General features: G+C 34.1%; 3 protein-coding genes across 6 annotated transcripts; 2 read left to right on the forward strand and 1 right to left on the reverse strand.

Annotated features, from left to right (window-relative positions):
• Positions 1 to 5766: 5766 nt before the first annotated feature.
• Positions 5767 to 7901, reverse strand: LOC104773038 (putative F-box/LRR-repeat protein At4g15060). Its single transcript, XM_010497582.2, has 4 exons — positions 7760 to 7901; positions 6467 to 7437; positions 6244 to 6384; positions 5767 to 6157 (listed from the first exon to the last, which is right to left on the reverse strand). Exons 2-4 carry the CDS (start codon positions 7382 to 7384, stop codon positions 5924 to 5926), a joined length of 1293 nt encoding a protein of 430 aa, XP_010495884.1. The 5' UTR covers positions 7385 to 7437; positions 7760 to 7901; the 3' UTR covers positions 5767 to 5923.
• A 1142-nt stretch (positions 7902 to 9043) lies between these two features.
• Positions 9044 to 13048, forward strand: LOC104773039 (protein FAR-RED IMPAIRED RESPONSE 1-like). Of its 4 annotated transcripts, none has more exons than XM_010497584.2 (8): positions 9044 to 9457; positions 9547 to 11790; positions 11879 to 11932; positions 12062 to 12130; positions 12225 to 12287; positions 12381 to 12449; positions 12530 to 12577; positions 12674 to 13048. In XM_010497584.2, exons 2-8 carry the CDS (start codon positions 9664 to 9666, stop codon positions 12725 to 12727), a joined length of 2484 nt encoding a protein of 827 aa, XP_010495886.1. In that variant the 5' UTR covers positions 9044 to 9457; positions 9547 to 9663; the 3' UTR covers positions 12728 to 13048. The 4 variants fall into 4 exon arrangements, with proteins under 4 accessions (XP_010495886.1, XP_010495888.1, XP_010495887.1 ...); XM_010497586.2 differs by having other exon boundaries at positions 9044 to 9391; XM_010497585.2 differs by having other exon boundaries at positions 9044 to 9353.
• Positions 13049 to 13460: 412 nt separating this feature from the next.
• LOC104773040 (extradiol ring-cleavage dioxygenase-like) lies at positions 13461 to 14821 on the forward strand. The gene is made up of 3 exons (XM_010497589.1): positions 13461 to 13796; positions 13932 to 14311; positions 14389 to 14821. Exons 1-3 carry the CDS (start codon positions 13560 to 13562, stop codon positions 14579 to 14581), a joined length of 810 nt encoding a protein of 269 aa, XP_010495891.1. The 5' UTR covers positions 13461 to 13559; the 3' UTR covers positions 14582 to 14821.
• The last annotated feature ends 4530 nt before the right edge of the window (positions 14822 to 19351 follow it).

A 19351-nucleotide genomic window follows, 5' to 3' on the forward strand; every position in this document is an offset into this window, starting at 1 on the left:
CTTTACCGAATGTATAATTAACGAATTTGATATTGCACCAAACAAAAATAGTAGTACCAACTACGGGTCGAAATCAGAGTATAACCTTAAGTAAATTAAATATATAATTTTATAAAATGTATAGAATTAATAAATTTTCTACTATTATTTTGTAACAAACAAATCCAAATTTACATAAATATTTCCTCACGCTGGTAACATTATTCTACAAAATATTAACGTGTATTTATGAGTCGGGTAATAAAACGGGTAATGAGATGGGTAACTAGTCGCTCAAAAATTAAATTAATATCCAATACTCGATTATTATTCATGGATAATATAATTAATATACCCTTCACTCGACCTTAAAGCTGCGGGTACCTTTTTTCGGGACGGATACAAACCGGAAAACGGGTCCAATACGGGTATCGGTAGTAGTTTCCAGTTCTACTTATTAGTAGTTTAATATGAATCAAAATTCACCATATAGTACTATATTATATAACATGTAAATGAATGATACAACATAAACATAATATTAACAAATAACAAAATAAAAAAAAATTCTCCGCGCTACCAGCGCGGGTTACTATCTAGTAGTGCTATTATAAGGTATTTCTCATATTTTTTTTATTTGTTCTAAACCAAGTTTTGGTTTTCAAATTGCTAATATATTTTGTTTAATCTAAAAAAAAGTTTAAGTACACATTAGGAAGCCAGAATATTAGCTAAGCACTTTGAAATTATCACAATTTATTTATAGCTAATCTTGTTTTGTTAGTATTATACGTTGGGAACCACAATGAAACAGTAGAGAATGATAATAGTTTAGGCACTGTTGAAAGATAATGATTGTTCTTCAAGAGTTACATATTTGATCACATAATTATTAGTCATAACAATAGCTTTGTCGAAGCCAAGATCTAAAAATTGGGAAGCAACTTCCAAACTATCAACACTGGCGGCATTGAGGTGATCATCACGTACGGTTCATATAAATGAAAACATCAAAGTAGTATGAGTTGTTGTCAAACCTCGAAAACAAAGTAACAACTCCTGGATCACCATCTCACGTTGTTGGCTCAAATTATAAGGCTAAGAGCACACTTTCTAGATTTTCCACTTAAGACTATACGTCTAGACAATGCTGGTGAGTTTACATCCCAAGCGTTTAATGATTACTGTATGTCCATGGGGATGAGTGTGGAACATCCTGTGGCACATGTCCATACACAAAACGGATTAGCTGAATCCTTCATTAAACGAATACAACTGATAGCTCGACCATTGTTAATGAGATCGAAGCTCCCTATGTTGGCTTGGGGACATGCAGTCTTACATGCTGCAGAACTTATACGCATCAGGCCATCTAGTGAACACAAATATTCTCCATCCCAACTATTAACGGGTCATGAGCCAGACTTATCCCATCTCAAAATATTCGGGTGTGCCGTTTATGTACCTATTGCTCCACCATAGAAAACTAAGATGGGACCTCAAAGGAGGATGGGAATATATGTTGGATATGAGTCTCCCACTATTATAAAGTATCTTGAGCCGGCCACAGGAGATTTATTTAAGGCCAGATACGCGGACTGTCACTTTGTTGAGTCCGAATTCCCTATGTTAGGTGGTGAGACTAGCAAGCTGGTTAAAGAATTAACATGGAATCAAACATCCTTAAATTAGCAAGATCCTCAAACTCTAGTATGTGATGCAGAGGTTCAAAATATTATTCATTTACAGAAGCTAGCTAATCAATTGCCAGATTACTTTGCTGACCCAAAGAGAGTAACAACATCGTACATACCAGCTTGTAATGCACCAGTACGTATTGATGTTCAAAAGGAACACAATAATCAAGTTGCTATAGAGTCTAAGCCACGTTTGAAACGAGGTAGACCATTAGGTTCCAAAGATAAGAACCCTCGGAAGTCTAAAGGTGCAAAACAGACCAAGGTTAAGGGAATTACAGAAAATACAGACATAGCAGCGGCAAATCCTAAGGTACCAAATGAGGTTTGGGATGCTGAACCTCAAGGACCTGAAGGTATTGATAATAATGAGATCTCAATAAATTATATAATGTCTGGAATTCACTAGAACCGAAAGGATGTCGACATCAATGAAATATTTGCATACAAGGTAGCACTTGAGATAAATGCGGATCATGAACCCACATCTATTATAGAGTGCACTCAAAGTAAAGATTGGTTAAAATGGAAAGAAGCTATTGACGTGGACTTAAAATCTTTAAGGAAGAGAAGTGTGTTTGGTCCGATCATAAGGACAACACCTAATATAAAGCCAGTTGGACACAAATGGGTCTTTGTAAGGAAGAGAAATGAGAATAATGAAACTGTGAGATATAAAGCACGGCTTGTAGCACAAGGATTCTCTTAAAGACCAGGAATAGACTATGAGGAGACATACTCCCCTGTGATGGATGCAACAATATTTAGGTACCTAATAAGTCTGGCTATAAGAGAAAAACTGGATTTGCGGTTAATGGATGTTGTAACCGCATACTTGTATGGTCCACTGGATAATGAAGGTTATATTAGATTACCAGAGGGTATTGAGCTCAAAGATAAGAGTGGTTCTCGAGAACAGTACTACATTAGGCTGAAAAAATCCCTTTATGGACTAAAACAGAGTGGTCGAATGTGGTATAACCGATTAAGTGAATATTTAGCTAAAGAAGACTATAAGAATGACCCAATCAGTCCATGTATTTTTATTAAGAAGTTTGCAAACAAAAGGTTTGTAATTATAGCAGTTTATGTTGATGATTTAAACATATTTGGAACCCCTGGTGAAATCTCCCAAACAGTAGAGTATTTAAAGAGAGAATTTGAAATGAAAGACTTAGGAAAAACTAAGTTCTGTTTGGGGCTGCAACTTGAGTACATAAATAATGGAATCTTTGTGCATCAAATGGCATATACAGAAAAGGTACTCAAGAGGTTTAATATGGACCAGGCTCACCCATTGACCAGCCCAATGGTTGTAAGGAGTCTTGACTTGGATAAAGATCCATTTGGTCCAAAGAAGGACAATGAAGAAGTTCTTGGTCCTGAAGTGCCATACCTCAGTGCTATAGGAGCTTTAATGTTCTTGGCTAGCCACACTAAACCAGACATATGTTTTGCCGTGAATCTCCTAGCAAGATTTAGTTCTTGTCCGACCAAAAGGCACTGGAACGGTATTAAACACGTTATCTGTTACCTACAAGGAACGACAGACTTTGGTTTATTTTATACTAACTATAACAAGAAAGGTTTAGTTGGTTTTGCTGATGCAGGTTACTTGTCGGATCCGCACAATTCAAGGTCTCAAACAGGCTATATATTCACACACGGTGGTACGGTGATCTCATGGCGTTCTATGAAGCAAAGCATTATAGCAACCTCATCTAACCATGCAGAGATCCTAGCAATTCATGAAGTCAGCCGTGAATGTGTTTGGTTGAGGTCCATGACTCAACATATCAAGGCAGATTGTGGGATGCTCGACAATAAGGAAGCAACAGTCATACATGAAGATAATACGGCCTGCATCGCACAGCTCAAGGGAGGTTACATCAAGGGAGATCGGACGAAGCATATACTACCAAAGTTCTTTTTCACACATGAACTACAAAAGGCTGGAGAAGTTCAAGTGGTTCAAGTTCAATCCTGCGACAACTCAGCCGATCTCTTCACCAAAGCACTGCCGACAACAACATTCAAGAAGCTCATGCACCAGATTGGGATGCAGAGACTTAAGGACTTCAGGGATGCTTAGAGCAGGGGGAGCAATGTGTGTTGTACTCTTTTTCCTTCACCATGGTTTTGTCCCACTGGGTTTTCAAGGTAAGGTTTTAATGAGGCAGCATCCCCAAGCACATTGCATCGATCCCTTAGCATCAACCTTGTTATGTCATCCAAGGGGAGTGTTATAAACCACTTAAGGATGGACTTCATAACCAAGCCCATACACGGTCCATAGGTGTTCAAGACTTAAAGCCCATCGGCCATGTCCTATTACTAAGTCGGTTTATGTCTTTGTACTACTATATATATGTAACCTCAATGCTTAAGATGAATAAGAATAGGAGTTTCTAGACTTTGAATCCTCTTGTTTTACAACAATACTAGATTTTAACCCGCGGTACACCGCGTGCATATAGTTTTATTATTATTTATATTTTATATTCTATTTGTTTGTTAAATATTGGATATTTTATAAATAGAGAAATAACCTAATTTTCCGGCCGTTTGTGCGACTAAATATATCTATTAATTTTTTAACCTGTAATATACTATATGACCATTTGTTTATTATATTTAGTTTGTTTTGTTTAGTGTTTGAGATTCTATTTCGATTTTTAATTATTATAACAAAAAAATAAGGGATCTAAATACATAATAAGTCATTTATATGATGTGATTAAGTCACATTTTTCCTAATGAATTAATTATTTTACACAATCCTAGGTAAAATAAATTGATTTTATATGTCAGATATTATAATACTTATAGTGTTGGCAAATAATAAAATAAGTATTTAATCCGTTTTAGCACATATTTAATAATATTTTATTAATTCCAACATGTCTTTTTGGCTTTTTATAACCACATTATATAGTATTTCTTTTTTAATTTTACATAGTCATAATATTTTAAATTTTATTAAATTTATATATATATTAATTATAATATTTATATAATAAGGAATCGAAGTTCTTCTTACGTTAATAATCAAAACTCACATGTTTGGAAAATAAAATGGAAAATATATCATAGTTTATGTCTCTATATAATATTGATTGCTGTTTTTTTTTTGGTTGGAATGAAATGTAAAATATTTAGGAAACAAAATCTGAAATGATGTTGTTTTTGGAAAGTTTTTAGGGATTAAATTTGTAAATAAATTTTTAATTACATATAACTTCAAGGGTAAAATACCAAATGTACTTAAAAAATGTTAATATAGATTTAGGAAACAAAATCTGTCGTGATACTATTTTTGGATATTTTTTAGGGGTTAATGTTGTAAATAAAAATTTAAATAATTAAACCTAAAAGGGCATAACACAAAATGTACTTCAAAAATGTTAATATAGATTTTTTTTTTTTTAAATTCCAGTAATAAATAACTTAGAAAAGTTTAAAAATTTTGGGTAATTAGTGCCTCTTGAGGGAATCGAACACTTGACCTTCCAAGTAACATGGGGCACTCTTCCCAAATGAGCTAAGAAATTAACATTAATAGCACATCACTTAAATGATTTTTATAAAGGGTATGGGGCACGTGCCCCACCTAGTGCACACGTAGATCCACCCCTGTTTATTCCGATGTGTAAAATCTGGAGGAGCTCTTCAGATTCTTGATTCCAGAGTTATTGGGAGGTTCTTGAGCAAACAAGATTTTTCAATGGGAACAACGTAACTTGGTTCAGATTCTTAGTTTTACTATCTTTCTTTATTTTTTTTTTCTTAAACTAAAAAGTAAAGCTGCACTGGGCACCAATTAATTTTTAAGAGATCAAAGGTTCTTATTTTTTAAAAAGTACACAATTAATTCATAAAAAAATTAAATAGTGTATAAGATTCCCAAAATAAAATCCCCTAGTGGCCTTGCTCTTAGCTTTACTATCTTTCTTTATTTTTTTTTTCTTAAACTATAAAGTAAAGCTGCACTGGGCACCGATTAATTTGTATTTGTTTACAAAGGTTGTAAGAGGGTAATGTATGAAATATAACTCAAAGTCATGTAAGAGCTACAAAAAAAACAGATCAAATAACTTTATTTTTGTTTAGATAAAATTCAATAAAGTTCATATAACTATCAAGATCATTAAAGTTCATAAAAAGATCATCAAAGTTCGTATAAACGAAAACAGGCACTGATAAAACTCCTCACTCAAATTTACATACGAATTGGCATGCTGTTGAACTTAAAGTGATTGAATCTCCTGGAGCGTCGCCTCTGGAACTTTCTCAAACACGACTGTCGCAGTCTTTAAGCGACAAGCATATTTTAAGATATATTGCAACAGATGACTCGCTTTCTCCGTCGCAATTATCTTTGTCCACTTGAAAGTTTCAAGAGTCGATAACAAACATTTAGGAACACAATTTAGTTCATTCTCCCAGCTAACCCATGGACTGAAAAGACTCATTGCATGATCCTAAGATCAAACATGAGAGCTTAGCTTAAACATTAATTGAAAAGTAAATTAAACCAAATGAAAATGACTATAACGAACAAACTTACAGCATGCTGATAGATCTCCAGCTCTTGTAAATTAGGAGAATCGTTGAGTAACCGGGCAAGTAACTTTGACCATTTTGAATCACATTGACACAACTTCAGATGTTTAAGATGATTGAAGACAATACCCGCACGATATAACGCCTGCACACGACGGCAAAGGATTCAAAATTAAGAAAACCTGGTTTAGTGTCAAAAATTGTTTTGATATGAAAACATATATTACCTCTTGGGCATCGACTCCTATGCATAATGTAAGACGCTTAACAGATGTGATTGATGAAACAAACTTGTCCAAACCAAGGTTTACGGAATCAATATATACCTCCTCCAGGTTGGGCATTGTGTTAGAATCAAAGAAGTAATTATCATCCTCACTAGCACCGTCATCAATAATTTTGAAATACTTCAAAGAAGGAGTTCTTACCACAAGCTCACGAAAATCATTAGTTCTTAATATCTCAACAGTTAGTCTCTGTAAGGACGGGACAATTACCTTCCATGTACCAAAATAGTCAAACTCACTAGGTTCCAACACTAGATCTTCAAGAACAGGGCAACTGGAAAGGAGTTTCTGAAGAGAATTCTCATCTGAGTAAGTCACACGTCGAAGGAGCAAAGTTTTCAAGAAGGGGAGACATGCCATGCGAGGAACATCGATGTGAAAATCGTCATTCAGGTTCAAGATCACGAGCGATTTGCAGATATACAAACTACTAGGCAATCTAGCAGTCTGACTCGTAAAATTAAAGAATGCAAGACTTAACTCACGGATACAGTGAGAAACTGCAAATGCAACCCATAGTTCGATAGCTTGAGGCTCAAATGTTTGAACTGGTCCATTGAACTTGAGATGCAAGCTTTCTATGACTGGAGCTTTATGAAATGGCAAATTCAGATTTATAAAACGCTTTAACCTCTCTTGCTCAGCAGCAGAATAATCGGAGCAATCGAACTCAAGCTTAGGCAACCACATCCAAAGAAACTCCCATCGCTTGGATAAAATACTCGTGCTAACTGCAGTTTTAGTTGGGAGAAGCAGCAATATCTTCAAGAGTAATTCATCAGGCAACCCACTAATCTTATCCTTATCTTCAGAATCTTGACATTTCTCTTTTTTTCTCATCGTTGATTCTCTTGTCATTTCTCTTGTCAATGACTTAAGCGCCGTCTTGCAATACCAATATTGGGGTCTCCCTGAGTAAGTAACAAAGAAGAACATAAGATAACCGAAGAAAATCTTAAATTGTCATAGGTTTGGAGTTGAGATAATATATATAAGGACTAGGCCGACAAACATGCTTGTCCTCTTAAATCCTTAAAATTATCGTAAATGTTCACTCAATATTTGATACCATATTTATGTAAAATCTTGAGCAAACATATATCCAACAAAGCCTTATATGTTCCATATATTCTACAAGCCTATTCAAAATCAAACCAAAAATTTCATGTGTAACAAATTTAATGTCACACCCATTTCTCCGATTATGTAAAAATCCTAATTGTATCAACTTACCTCATGTTCTCAAGGAAAATGGAGTATCGAACTGCGTCTTGATTTAGAATCGGATTTGATTTCGCTTGCTTCTTAATTATGAACTCTTTAGAAACTCCGCCTACCTTCTTCTATCCATTAAAATCGCCTTTTTGTTTTTTCTCTCTAGAAGCAGGTATCATGTTTTATCTTCAAACCCTAGGAGTATCTAAATACCCTTTAAATATTTCCAAACGACGTCATTTCGAGAAGAACAAAAAACGACGTCGTCCTATATTATAAAATAATTTCCGTTTAAGTATTCAATAACAGTTTGACTTATTTAAATACGGTCGAAGTAAGTAAACCAAAATCTAACATTGTCAAACAAAAATGTTATGATTCTTTGGGTAATCTTCAATGGTAATATATAGCATTTACAAATTCCATACTGTTATAATTTGCTATTAGTGCCCACCATTTTTTGTATAATGTCCGGATTGTGTATGATTAAACATTTCATGTTACTTTCTTCTCTATGTTGAAGCTTGACAAACAAAATAATTTTTTTTTTCTTAGTCTTCTCTAGCTACAGAGGTATAATCTTCATTCTTCTCCCATCAAACACTCCCAGCCCTCTGATTTCCTCGATATTATAGAGTAGGTAACGGGTACGTACACCGTTCAAAACTCAGAGCTAACTAAAAAAAAACTATGCAATTTCAAAATCATCAAATACTCCCCCAACCCTCTGGTACGTACATAGACTAGGTATGTACATCGTCCAAAAACTGTGATTTATCATAAGAAACTGGCGAGTTTAGATACTACTTAGCCTATACGGACTGCAGCAACCTCTTAAATCGATTCACAGTGGAAGTGCTTATTGGATTGCTCATGTTTTTTTGTGGGCTAAATTTTTTACAAAACTCAAAAGTTAGAAACATTTTTTCTACTGTTTGTAGGCCATAGACAATTTTCATTGATTCAGTTTTATTAAACAATTAAAAATATAAATGTATAATTAAAGTTTTATTATACAGTATATAGTAACACAATAACCAAATTAGTCTAAAGCAACCTAATAAAAACAACATTCACCTCGTAAATAACAGAAATAGAAGTAAAATAAAACCTCATAGGCTCATACATATATGTTGTTGAATGATTGATTCTTGACCGCGTCGAAATATGGAAACGCAACGCTTAGACGAGTGATCGAATAGAAAGAACCTAAAACGACGACGCGCCTTAAACGCCAGACGCGCCTGTAAGAAGAAATCGCGTCGAGAACAAACGTCGTGTAAAGGCGAGTGAAACCCCAAATTAAAAAAAAAAAAAACATGTTCAAGATCCCTAAAAATTCCAAAAAATAAACGAACCCTAGATTTTCTCTTCTCTCACGCTCCTTTGTTCCTCACTCGCTTCGCTTCCCTCACTCGCCTCCTTTCGTGTTCTTCTCTGCTTTGCTCTTTTCACTTCACAATTTTGCCTTCCCTCCCTTTGTCGCTCTCTGGGTGGCCCAAAAAAAATGCAGTAAGCCACCAAGCCCAGAGCAATCCCTCAAGGATTGAAATTTCCATAAAATTTTGTGCTTTCTTAATTTGTATTCTCAGGTTTCATCCTCTATGATACAGTAAAGTCTCTATCTTTGATGCTGATGCTCTATTGAAAGTTCAGTTCTTTCACCAATTTGTGTGAATGTTTTTGCTCAAAATCGGAACTTTTCTAATACTATAAGTATGTTTGAAAAGTTCGTTTTTTTGGTTTTAGCGAATATAAAAACTGTTCAATGGTTCTTATGAAGTTTGGTTGTGCCAATTTTTCAGGTGTTAAGCTAGATTATGTAGTAGTGGAAAGATTCTAGTTTCAAGTTTCATGGGAGCTAGTTGTAGGCTAGTTGCTTTGGAGTGTGTTAGTGAATCCGAATGTGGCTAACTTGAAGGATGGATTTGCAAGAGAATCAGGTTAGTGATCATGCAGGGGATGAATGTATGGTTGACATTATGGTTGATTCGAGTAGTAGCAGAGATGTAGGAATTGCTGATGATCTCAAAGCAGGAGGGGATCTTGGCTTTAGTGGTGATGTTCAGGATCATGAGCCAAGAAATGGTATAAACTTTGAGTCTAATGATGCAGCGTATTTGTTTTATCAAGAATACGCCAAGTCTATGGGTTTTACTACTTCGATTAAAAACAGCCGACGCTCTAAGAAGACTAAAGAGTTCATTGATGCCAAGTTTGCTTGTTCTAGATATGGTGTGACTCCTGAGACTGAGGGTAGTAGTAGTAGTCGAAGGTCGAGTATCAAGAAAACAGATTGCAAAGCGAGTATGCATGTGAAGAGAAGACCCGATGGGAAATGGATCATTCATGAGTTTATTAAGGATCACAATCATGAGCTTTTACCTGCCCTTGCTTATCATTTCCGGATTCAGAGGAATGTCAAGTTAGCTGAGAAGAATAATATCGACATTTTGCACGCAGTTAGTGAACGGACCAGGAAAATGTATGTTGAGATGTCGAGGCAATCTGGGGGATATAAGAATAACGGGCCTCTTCTTCAGAGTGATGTCAACAGTCAGGTTGGTAAGGGTCGGTATCTGGCTTTGGAAGAAGGAGATTCACAGGTACTGCTTGAGTACTTTAAGCGTATCAAGAAAGAAAACCCCAAATTCTTTTATGCAATAGACCTAAACGAGGAGCAACGTTTGAGAAATCTGTTTTGGGCTGATGCTAAGAGTAGAGATGATTACTTGAGTTTCAATGATGTTGTATCCTTTGACACTACTTATGTCAAGTTTAATGATAAATTGCCACTTGCTTTGTTTATTGGTGTGAATCATCACTCCCAACCTATGTTACTTGGCTGTGCATTGGTTGCTGATGAGTCAAAGGAGACATTTGTGTGGCTGATAAAAACATGGCTTCGAGCAATGGGTGGTCGAGCTCCTAGTGCTATACTCACTGACCAAGACAAATTCTTGATGGCCGCTGTTTCAGAGCTCCTACCAAACACTCGTCATTGCATTGCATTATGGCATGTGATCGAAAAGATTCCTGAATATTTCTCCATTGTGATGAAGCGGCACGAGAATTTCTTGAAGAAATTCAACGAATGCATCTTTAGATCTTGGACAGATGATGAGTTTGATATGAGATGGTGGAAAATGGTCAGCCAATTTGGACTTGAGAATGATGAATGGCTGCTATGGTTGCATGAACATCGCCAAAAGTGGGTGCCCACTTTTATGAGCGGTGTGTTTCTGGCGGGAATGTCGACATCTCAGCGTTCAGAAAGTGTGAACGCTTTCTTTGATAAGTACGTCCATAAGAAAATCACGCTGAAGGAGTTCTTGAGGCAGTATGGTGCGATTCTGCAGAATAGGTATGAAGAGGAATCTGTTGCAGATTTTGATACTTGCCACAAGCAACCTGCATTGAAGTCTCCCTCACCCTGGGAGAAGCAAATGGCAACGACCTACACCCACACGATATTTAAGAAATTTCAAGTCGAGGTCTTGGGGGTTGTTGCTTGCCATCCTAGAAAGGAAAAAGAAGATGACAATATGGCTACGTTTAGAGTTCAGGACGTTGAAAAAGACGATGAATTTCTTGTAACGTGGAGCAAATCTAAGTCAGAACTTTGCTGTTTCTGCCGTATGTTTGAATACAAAGGGTATCTCTGTCGGCATGCCTTGATGATTCTGCAGATGTGTGGTTTCGCCAGCATCCCACCTCAATATATTTTGAAAAGATGGACAAAAGATGCTAAGAGTGGAGTATTGGCTGGTGAGGGAGCAGACCAGATACAGACCAGAGTTCAGCGTTATAATGATTTGTGTAGCCGAGCCATCGAATTAAGCGAGGAAGGTTGTGTGTCAGAAGAAAACTACAACATCGTATTGCGCACGCTAGTTGAGACCCTGAAAAATTGTGTTGATCTGAATAATGCTAGAAACAGCATGATTGAGTCTAGTAGTCAGCTTAATAATGGTGCTCATGAAGAAGAAAGTCAGGAAATGTCAGGCGTAAAAGCAACAAAAAAGAAGACTGTTTGTAGGAAAAGAAAGGTTGGTTTTTATTGCAAACCAATATATTTGATAGTCGTGCATGTTCTTAGTTTCAAAGGCTTAAGCTCATCAAATCGATTTTATGCAGGGACAGCAAGAAGCTGACCAAATGCTTGAATCACAACAGAGCTTGCAACCAATGGTTTGTGCTTTGAATTGAATTTCTGTAATTTAATTTGGTCATTGTTACTGTGCATTTTCTTATATGAGATAAAGAGTAGGATGTCTTGAATATCACTTTATAGTTTAAATATTTTAATCGTTTCTGTAGGAAACTATAAGTTCAGAAGGAATGGGCATGAATGGTTACTATGGTCCTCAACAAAACGGTCAAGGATTGGTATGCTATGTTAGTTCATTTTTACAAATCTGTGTAAGCGTTTCGACATCTTTTTCTACCCTGATACTCAAACCTGTTTTAACTGTGGATATAGTTAAATTTAATGGAGCCACCTCACGAAGGCTACTATGTTAATCAAAGAACCATCCAAGGCCTGGTGGGTTTAGTATATACTTGAATTCTTGAGTCGCTAAAATATGTGCCTTGTATAAGTTAATAATATGATATGTTATGGTTTATGCGACTTCAGGGACAACTGAACTCCATAGCACCGGTGCAGGATAGTTTCTTTGCGAATCAGCAAGCCATGCCTGGGCTGGTACATTATAAAACCCTCCAAACTGATAATAGAAGCATGGTCTTATTAGTAACTATTTTTCGTTTTATTGTCTGGCGCAGGGCCAAATGGATTTCAGGCCTCCTCCCAATTTCAATTACAATTTACAGGTCTCAGCTGTCTGAATAGATTCTGCCAAGTTGCTTCACTTTGAATGAGGATTATTATGTTTTTGTGCTTTAACCACATGTTGATTTTTCTTTCAGGAAGAGCATTTAAGATCTGCCCAATTGCCTGGTAATTCATCAAGGCAGCTGTAGTAACACGTTACTGAATATCTTTGAGAGAAGGTTTGTCTCAGGAAGAAGCTGTTTCAAACATGAGGAAGAAAAAACTCCAGATTCTTTCTTGGAGCTGAGTTGCTATGACAAGACGAAATCGTTTAGATTGGTTCTTTCTGTACATTATGGGAATTGGCTGCTTTTGATGTGTGGATGTGGGTGAATTATTGTGTATCTGATTGAATAATTTGGGATTACATAGAATGAAACATCTGTAGGCTGTAACACTTTATCTAGAAGATACACAAAGTCTCCTCTGTAATTTGGAATTATCTTCCTTGTTAAGTTTTACTAAGGAAACACCAAACTAGTCAAAGGAGCCAACCTAGAGAATAGAGATGATTAAATTTGAACAAAATTATCTTCAAATGCAACATAACAAGAGTTGAATTACGAAAATTAGAGAAAACTAGTTACATAATTTTGTTGTATAACAACAAATCACATGCTTGTATGGTTATAAATAGAAACACAAATTCACATCTGTAGGCTGTAACACTTTTATGTAAAAGATACACAAAAGTCTCCTATTGATTTGGAATTCTCTTCCTTGTTAAGTTTACCAAGGAAGTACTCAAAAAGTATCAAAGGAGACGAGCTAATTTTTTTTGTTTAATTGCTAATCCCGTAAAGACACTCCATCCCTGGTCGGTCGTTGGTGTTTGGTGGGTGTGACGTGACCCAGACTTGGTGAAAAGGATAATAATTGGGGAAAAAATCAGAAATTTATCAGAGTTGGTGAAACAAAACATTTGCAAAAAAAGAAACAAAAATCAAGGTTGAGACTTTGAGAGAGATACAATAATTCCCAATGGAGAAAGTGAATCAAACCTTCTTCTTGTCTCATGGATCTCCAACTTTAAGCATAGATGATACCTTAGAAGCGAGACAATTCTTCAAATCATGGACTCACAAAGTTCTTCCTCAAAAACCCAAATCGATCTTAGTCATCTCTGCTCATTGGGACACCAAATACCCAACCGTTAACACTGTTCTTCGCAATTCCACGATCCACGATTTCTCTGGCTTCCCTGATCCCATGTACAAGGTAACCACAAAAAAAAAAACCCTAACTTTGTTGGTCAATCAACAGATTCACAATTAGGGTTCTTAGATCGTTGAATGATGCATAAAGTGTTGATTTTATAAATCTATTGGGTCTGTTTTTTGAATGTCTTTGTAGTTGAAATATGAAGCTCCAGGAGCGATTGAATTAGGGAAAAGGGTTAAAGAGTTGTTAATGAGAGAAGGAGGAATGAAACGTGTTGATGAAGATACAAAGAGAGGACTTGACCATGGAGCTTGGGTTCCTCTTATGTTGATGTATCCAGAAGCTGATATACCTATTGTTCAACTCTCTGTTCAATCAAACCAAAATGGGAGTTATCATTATAACATGGGTAAAGCATTGGCTCCATTGAAAGATGAAGGTGTGCTTATCATTGGCTCTGGAAGTGCTACTCATAACTTGAGGAAGCTTGACTTTAGTATCGCTCATGGCGGATCGGTTCCTTGGGCTTTGGAGTTTGATACTTGGCTTAGAGATTCTCTACTTCAAGGAAGGTTAGAGAAAGTTTAAACCTTTTTTTGCTGCTTAGTTTTATGAAAAGGAATCATTGATTGTGTGTGTGTGATTTCAGATATGGAGATGTGAATGAGTGGGAAGTGAAAGCTCCGAATGCGAAAATGGCGCATCCATGGCCCGAGCATTTGTATCCGTTACATGTTGCGATGGGTGCAGCGGGTGCAGATGCAAAAGCAGAGCAAATCCACACAAGTTGGCAACTTGGTACCTTGTCTTATTCTTCCTATAGCTTCACTTCTCCTCTTTGAAACATTTTCAAGCTTCATCTCCTTCACTTGTCTTTGATTAATTAAGCTTTTGTGTGTTCATCTAATAACCCCAATCCTATCTTGACTCTTGTATACAAATACAGATCCTCTGAGTCTGTACTATTATGTATGAATATGCCATGTGAATTTGAAATAATTGTGTTCTATATCTTTGTATACATATACAAACTGAAGCATTTGTAACACTTTATCTCTGTATTAGTTTTTCTCTGTTCATCATCTGCACCTATAAAATCTCAAGAGTGTTTCTGCTGTTATTTATGGTGACTAGTCACTATGTCTATGTGACGATTAGTCAAAAGTATTCTAAAATTGTGTTGGTGCTTATTATGAGCGGTTTCTTACAATTGTATTAGTAGCTGGTTTCATGTAACGTTTCATATAATTTATGTAATGCTACATGCACTACAACACGTACTTGTCAAGTTCTCATACATCCTAGGAATTCATGTCTCATCCTAGTATTCACAAGAGGTTTGCTTAGTGAATATGACTCATCCTAGTATTCAACAGGTCACAAACACTAATCAATAGAAAAATATATCCAATGTGAAACCAACTAAAAGACAGAAAAATAGATCTAAGTTACAGTAGATTCAATGTGAAACCAACTAAGTCACAAAAAAGAATTATTATCCAATCGTGAAACAAACCTAAATAAAAAGAACATCTATTAATTCAAAATTTGTATGGTTCTTATAATGACTCGTTCATGTAATTTTTGTTCATGTTTCAAATATGCGAAAAGGATATATTTTCTTAATAAATATACATATATTATATCATATTTAATAGAATATTAAAAAAAAAAAAGATAAAAAGAGGATAAATGGAGATCGAATGGAAGAAACAACATTAAAAACTCTAAGAGATAAAATATCATTGAGTCTTTAACTTAACACTTGATCATTTACACACTTCACTATATGGCCATTTTATTTATGTTGGAGTACAGTTTATGACTTCCCTCTCACTCACCAAACAAAGTTTGAGACCATGTCATATCCCAATAACCACTTTTCTTTTGTTTATTTGTCCTCACATCTTCAAAAACATGCTTTCAAAGTATTGCCGAGACGTACAGCTAGCTGTCAAGTGAACTAAGCAAAGAGCCAAGAGTAAAACGTATGCATATTTTACGATTTATTGAGTGGATTAAAGTGTCCACATTAATTGAAAATCCATTTTAGTTTTGGCAAACGTGGTAAAAATCACTTAATTATTAATATAAACCATGTGTAGTGGTATATTCGTTGTTTGCTAAAGTTCTTACACCACTACTCGGATTGAATTCCAAGCCTGATCGAGAAAAGGAGAAATTAGGTCCGATGGTCCCCCAAAACACAATAATTCATCGTCTTTTTTTTTTTTTTTTTTACTTTCTGTTTTGTCAACATATACTTCACAGTCTAATCAAATAAATTTTAATATGGTCAATATATGATAATTCAAAGATATTATACAAATGTCTTTGCTTTCAACCATTTCTAAAAGATTTATAGCATATTTCCATACGTTTATTTTTAAAAAGTGATTATACATTGTTATTTTATTTTATTTTTAAAAATATTAAATTTTATTGCAAATGTTATGATTTGAATTTCTAGTAGATATGATGGATGTGTAACTAAGTGAAATTTTTTGAAGTACATTTTGAAGTGCGATTATATATATATCTTATATAATATCTTATATAATATGAGAAGGTTTTTCTCAACTTTTGTTAAGGTGATGACACTTGGCATGTTATCTATTTAACACCTGTCTAATTTTGTTGTTTGGACCTAATTAACTAAATTTATTTGTACTTTGGACCTAAGTAACTACTGGCCCATAAAACAAAACAAAAAACTCTCAACATTTCATTTTTTCCTTCTTCAATAAGAACCAGTTGTAGGCTTTTTATGATCTAAAGCCACCATTTATTAGTTTGTGGTTTCATCCTTGGAAAAAACTGATAGTTTATTTTGAAATGATAAATATTGGTTTCAATCTTATGTATGATTCAGGGGTAAGAACAAATTTGAAATTATGTATAAATTTTATTTATGGGTTTTAGTCTTATAAATGATTCATAGGCAAGAAAGGATTCTAGATTATGTTAGATTATGGGATGTTTATGTGTTCTCCAATTCTCTTATCAATTCATAAATTTTTGGCTCAAAGTTTAAATTTTGGGTTTCCATTCCTTCTTAGTTTCTGGCCTCTAATCTTATATAATCTAATGGTGAGATGTTTTCCGTAAGTAATTTGATAATTGCTTACTCATTTATTCTTCATTAGATCTTACCAATTTTTCCCAAAAAAGTATAATTCATTCTGTTTTCCATAAAATTAGAATTCAATCCCTAATTACTCTAATGTCTTTCCAAAAATATAATGACTGAAAATAATAAGAAGAATTATATTAATAGGTCCATGGGCCGGTCCGGCAATTTTGGATGTCATACGCCAATGTCTTTTAAAAACCCTTTTTATTATTGTAAATAAAATTATAAAAATAGTAATATAAAAATTATTTTCATTGATTTCATATTGTAGTCCGTTTTCACATTTTTTTAATCTTTTCAATGTTTTCATGTTCATTTAAACATTTATAAGAAAATAAATATCATATTGCCTAACAACTCATTATTGTTTTATAACTTTTCGAATATGGAAACTTTTTTATTAGAGTTTCAAATTTGTTTTTCTAAATTAAGTTTTACTTTAAATCTCAGTAACAACAGGTTTAATTAACATTAATCTAATGCTCATTCATCAACAATTCAAAAGATGAAATAGGTTCTTACATAAACCTAATAAAATTTCATTCTTAAATTGGATAAATCTACATGAATAATATACTGTTTTTTTATATAAATTATAAAATTTGGACTTCTAAATTTTTTCGAATTTATATAAAAAAAATCTAATAATAACTGAACTTATAATTCCTTTTTACAACATAAAAGACCTAATACTTTTAGCCTAAAATATGCCCCAAAAATTTTGATTTTCCCATACTTGGTTTCACTTGCTTGGCCTATGGGTCGGGCCTTGAATCGTGTTTTATTTTTACTTCAAGTTATCGTGTTTGTTGGTTGTATTAATATTACTACATCATAAAAAAAATGAACTATCATGATTTAATATGTTGAACATGTTAGGTTTTGTTCCTTTCTTATATTTTAGAATCTCTATTTTCTTTTTCTTTTGGGCATTCATGTTGTAAAGCAGGCTAAAACTTCTTTTTATTGGACGATGCATATGAGTCTCTCCATTGTAAATTTAGTTTCTTATTAGTCTTCATATTTAAGAAAAAAACTTATTTAAACTATTATAAAAAAGGAAAATGTATGTTACTATCATATGCTTAAAAACATGTTGTTAAGCTTATGATGTCTTTTTATCTCATGGTAAAGATATGAGTTGCATTTTTCTATACTATATCTGATTAGTTTGGCTTCTATAGTTTTGAGTAGTATATGTTAATTGTATATTGGTATCATATATTTTTAGGAATCTTAGTATCAAATAGCGCATTTTCAAATATACCTCTTTTCATATATCACTTTTCAATAAAAACCTTTTCATGTTGTTCATTTTCAATAATACCCATTTTCTATGTATAAATGACTAAATTCTAAATTCTAAACTCCAAATACTAAACCCTACCCCATGAAAACTATATCCTAAATGTAAAATAGAGAACCTAGACCTAAAAAAAATTCTAAAATTAAATTAACATATTGTAATTTGTGTTAAAGAGGACAAAAATGAAAATAAGAAAAAGGTATCTCAAAAATGATATTTCTAACAAATTCTCATATTAGAAAGAGGTTCCTAAATTTCTCTGTATTATAAAAAAAATATTATATGTTGAGAAATTCAATGGATCTCTCACCAATGCACATGCTCTAATATGTCTTGAAAATCTAAAGGGAGAAAAAAACATAAACACTCTACTATGCAATCAAAAATTTCTCCATGTGTTGAAATACTCTATAAAACTATATATAAAATGATATTAAACTCATGTAACATCAAAAAAATGAACCCAAAAAAAAATTAAGATGACCAGTATATCTTAAAATCACAAAAATAACCATTGCTTGCTGACTAATCGAATAAAAACTAATAATCTTCAAATTACTAAAATTGAACAACAATGTAAGCTAAATTTGTGCGTAGTACGAGATGACTTCTAGTATATATATACTTTTTAGTATACGGAAATTAACCTTTTAATTATTAAACAAATGTGTTTTGTTTTTTGTGTAGTAGATGGCTGAAATTGACAAAAATAAGAGTGTTGCTTTTATCACTTTGAAATATTTGGGAGAGGACATAATCGAGTTTGGTACCGTTTTAATTAACTCTAAGACGTGATACCAGCGGTCAACGAGCATATATGCATTAAAGAATCTAGTTCAAAAATCCTTCACCTCAACAATGGATATGTTTTCTGAGGTCCATAGGCTCCACAAATATCTTGATAACAAAGTTTGGATATACCATAAGACTGAGATTATTGTTCCATAAAACTCTTTAGCGTCTCTAACAAATTAATTTCTAGAGCTGAATGCATGATAGATACTATGGATTGGTACAAAAAAAATTTTGGAGAAAGAATTATTAATAAGTCGCTCAAAGGACTTGTTAGACACTATCAAGTGGATATTGGAAAGATTGGAGAAAAACTTGTTTCTCAATCAAGCAACAAAACTGCAGGACTAGTACGTGCATCTTGAAGTTTTTAAGTTCTCT

This window comes from Camelina sativa, unplaced genomic scaffold (genome assembly GCF_000633955.1).
Source record: "Camelina sativa cultivar DH55 unplaced genomic scaffold, Cs unpScaffold00430, whole genome shotgun sequence".
NCBI lineage: Eukaryota > Viridiplantae > Streptophyta > Magnoliopsida > Brassicales > Brassicaceae > Camelina > Camelina sativa.

Coding starts and splice junctions, on each gene's coding strand:
- LOC104773038 (XM_010497582.2), bottom strand. CDS start 7,384: ATGACAAGAGAATCAACGATGAGAAAAAAAGAGAAATGTCAAGATTCT. Junction 6,385..6,466: donor TAGGAGTCGATGCCCAAGAG/GTAATATATGTT, acceptor CGTCGTGTGCAG/GCGTTATATCGTGCGGGTAT. Junction 6,158..6,243: donor TGGAGATCTATCAGCATGCT/GTAAGTTTGTTC, acceptor GTTTGATCTTAG/GATCATGCAATGAGTCTTTT.
- LOC104773039 (XM_010497584.2), top strand. CDS start 9,664: ATGGATTTGCAAGAGAATCAGGTTAGTGATCATGCAGGGGATGAATGT. Junction 12,288..12,380: donor AAAGAACCATCCAAGGCCTG/GTGGGTTTAGTA, acceptor ATGCGACTTCAG/GGACAACTGAACTCCATAGC. Junction 12,578..12,673: donor ATTTCAATTACAATTTACAG/GTCTCAGCTGTC, acceptor TTTTTCTTTCAG/GAAGAGCATTTAAGATCTGC.
- LOC104773040 (XM_010497589.1), top strand. CDS start 13,560: ATGGAGAAAGTGAATCAAACCTTCTTCTTGTCTCATGGATCTCCAACT. Junction 13,797..13,931: donor TCCCTGATCCCATGTACAAG/GTAACCACAAAA, acceptor ATGTCTTTGTAG/TTGAAATATGAAGCTCCAGG. Junction 14,312..14,388: donor GATTCTCTACTTCAAGGAAG/GTTAGAGAAAGT, acceptor GTGTGATTTCAG/ATATGGAGATGTGAATGAGT.